This window comes from Nicotiana sylvestris, chromosome 11 (genome assembly GCF_000393655.2).
Source record: "Nicotiana sylvestris chromosome 11, ASM39365v2, whole genome shotgun sequence".
NCBI classification, from domain to species: Eukaryota; Viridiplantae; Streptophyta; class Magnoliopsida; order Solanales; family Solanaceae; genus Nicotiana; species Nicotiana sylvestris.
The window spans coordinates 106,060,995-106,063,749 of NC_091067.1; the positions used below are offsets into that span (position 1 = coordinate 106,060,995).

The 2,755-nt window shown below is 42.4% G+C and overlaps 1 protein-coding gene across 1 annotated transcript; it reads left to right on the forward strand.

Moving 5' to 3' along the window:
* The first annotated feature begins 519 nt into the window (after window positions 1-519).
* Window positions 520-1,098, forward strand: LOC138881439 (uncharacterized). The gene has a single exon (XM_070161664.1). It carries the CDS (start codon window positions 520-522, stop codon window positions 1,096-1,098), a length of 579 nt encoding a protein of 192 aa, XP_070017765.1.
* The last annotated feature ends 1,657 nt before the right edge of the window (window positions 1,099-2,755 follow it).

Genomic DNA, 2,755 nt, shown 5'->3' on the forward strand with positions numbered 1-2,755 from the left:
AAGTTCACCATGTACGAGGCCCGGTGTTCTCTATTAGAGTGCACCTATTATGCTTTGACTTGGGTAGCTCAGAAATTGAGGCATTATTTCTGTGCCTATACCACATATCTCATATTAATGATGGATCCTTTGAGGTACATCTTTTAGAAGCCCATGCCCACTTGCAAGCTAGCCAAGTGGCAAATCCTGTTAAGTGAATTTGACATTGTCTACGTGACTCAGAAGGCAATCAAGGGATAGGCACTAGCAGACCACCTTGCCGAGAATCCCGTGGATGGAGAATACGAACCCCTGAAAACATATTTTCTTGATAAAGAGGTATCGTTCATAGGAGAGGACATTGTAGAATCCTATGGTGGTTAGAGATTGTTTTTCGATGGAGCAGCAAATTTCAAAGGAGTTGGCATAAGAGCAGTCCTGGTATCAAAAACTGGTCAGCATTATCCGGTGTCTGCCAAACTTAGGTTCCCGTGCACCAACAACATGGTCGAGTATGAAGCTTGCATCCTAGGGCTCAAAATGTGCATTGACATGAACATTCAAGAATTGCTAGTGTTTGGAGATTTGGACCTACTCATACATCAGGTGCGTGAAGAATGGGACACCAAGAACTCCAAGATACTCCCGTATCTGCATCATGTACAGGAATTGAGGAAGAGGCTCACGAAGATGGAATTCCAATATGTTCCTAGAGTCCAAAATGAGTTCGCTGATGTATTGGCCACCATGTCATCTATGATACAACATCCAGACAAACATTTTATTGAACCCATTCCAGTAAAGATCTATGATCATCTAGCTTATTGTGCCCATGTTGAAGAAGAAGCAGACGAAAAGCCTTGGTTTCATGATATCAGGGAATATTTGGCAAAAGGAGAGTACCCAGAGCTTGCAAATCCTACTCACAAACGTACGCTTCAGAGATTGTCCAATAGCTTCTTTCACAGCGGAGGAATCCTGTATATGAGGACTCCTGATTTGGGATTATTAAGGTGTGTCGACGCAAAGGAAGCATCCAAACTACTAGAGGAAATTCACGCTGGGACTTGCAGTCCACATATGAACAGTTGTCTTAACAAAGAAGATACTCTAGGCTAGTTACTTTTGGCTGACTATGGAAACAGACTGCATCCAGTATGTCCGAAAATGCCACCGCTGCCAAATACATGCAGACATGATAAAGGTGCCTCCAAATGAGCTTAATGCAACAAGAACACCATGGTCGTTCTCCGCCTGGGGAATGGATGTTATTGGACCAATCGAGCTTGCCGCCTCCAACGGGCATAGGTTTATCCTAGTAGCAATCGACTATTTCACCAAATAGGTCGAAGCAGCATCTTACAGAGCAGTGACTAAGAAAGTCATGGCAAACTTTGTCCACGACCGCATCGTTTGTCGATTTAGGATTCCAGAATAAATCATTACTGATAATGGCTCTAACCTCAACAGTGACTTGATGAAAGCCATGTGCGAAACTTTCAAGATCAGACACAAGAATTCCATAGCCTATCAGCCTCAAATGAATGGAGTTGTAGAGGTCGCCCACAAGAATATCAAAACGATATTAAGGAAAATAATAGAGAATCATAAACAGTGGCACAAGAAGTTATCATTTGCTTTATTGGGGTACCGCACCACAGTCCACACATCAACTGGGTCAACCCTCTATATGTTGGTTTATGGTACAGAGGATGTCATTCCCGGTGAGGTAGAAATTCCTTCCCTAAGAATCATACAAGAAGCTGAGCTCGACGACGCAGAATGGGTGAAAAGTCATTAAGAGCAACTAGCCCTTATAGATGGAAAGAGAATGAATGCAGTTTGCCATGGTTAGCTTTATCAGAACAGAATGTCCAAAGCCTTCAACAAAAGAGTCAAGCCGAGACAGTTCACACCGGGACAATTGGTGTTAAAGAAATTTTTCCCGCATCAAGATGAAGCCAAAGGGAAGTTCTCTCCCAACTGGCAGGGTCCATACATGGTTCACCAGGTTATAACAGGAGGAGCCCTCATACTTGCAGAAATGGACGGAGAAGTCTGGCCAAAACTAATTAATTCAGATGCAGTCAAGCGTTACTACGTGTAATTTTCATGTTTTCCTTATATGATGTATTTGAACTAAGCCTGACCTGATTCCCGTTTAAGAGGAGATACGAAGGCAACCCTATGGGTTCGGTCACAATTCAGTAAAATTTTCATTTCCCCCCGCAATTAGAAACTGGGCAGAATTTTGAGGGGAACCCTCAAAATTTCGAAGTAATTTCAATCGATCGTCTCAAGCAACAGTCAGAAGCATCAACCCATCAAACTGGGGTAGAATTTTGAGGAGGACCCTCAAAATTCCATAGCAAGAGAGGTTACAATGTCTTGAATCACGTCACAGTCGTCGGTTCATCTAAAAGTTGTTTCTTAATTATATACTTTTGTCATATGTCAAAATTGTTTTACAAAATCATGCATGTTTATTACTGAAATTGCCCTGTTTAGGAACGCTACCCCTATGATACAAACAATATCACCAAATCAAAGCCGAGCAGATCAAGCGGAGCCCGCAAGGATACGAACTAACCTCCCCCTTTACAAAACTCACGGTTTTTCTTTGGATGCAGGCACTTAGATTACGAAAGCATCAAACATGCTATACACTCACGAGACAAACACTGTTCAGGAATACAATTCTCAAAATTATTGCACTTACCAACATTTGCTATCCACGCACGCTAGTGATATTCTGTGTGGCACAATGTCCCCAGCA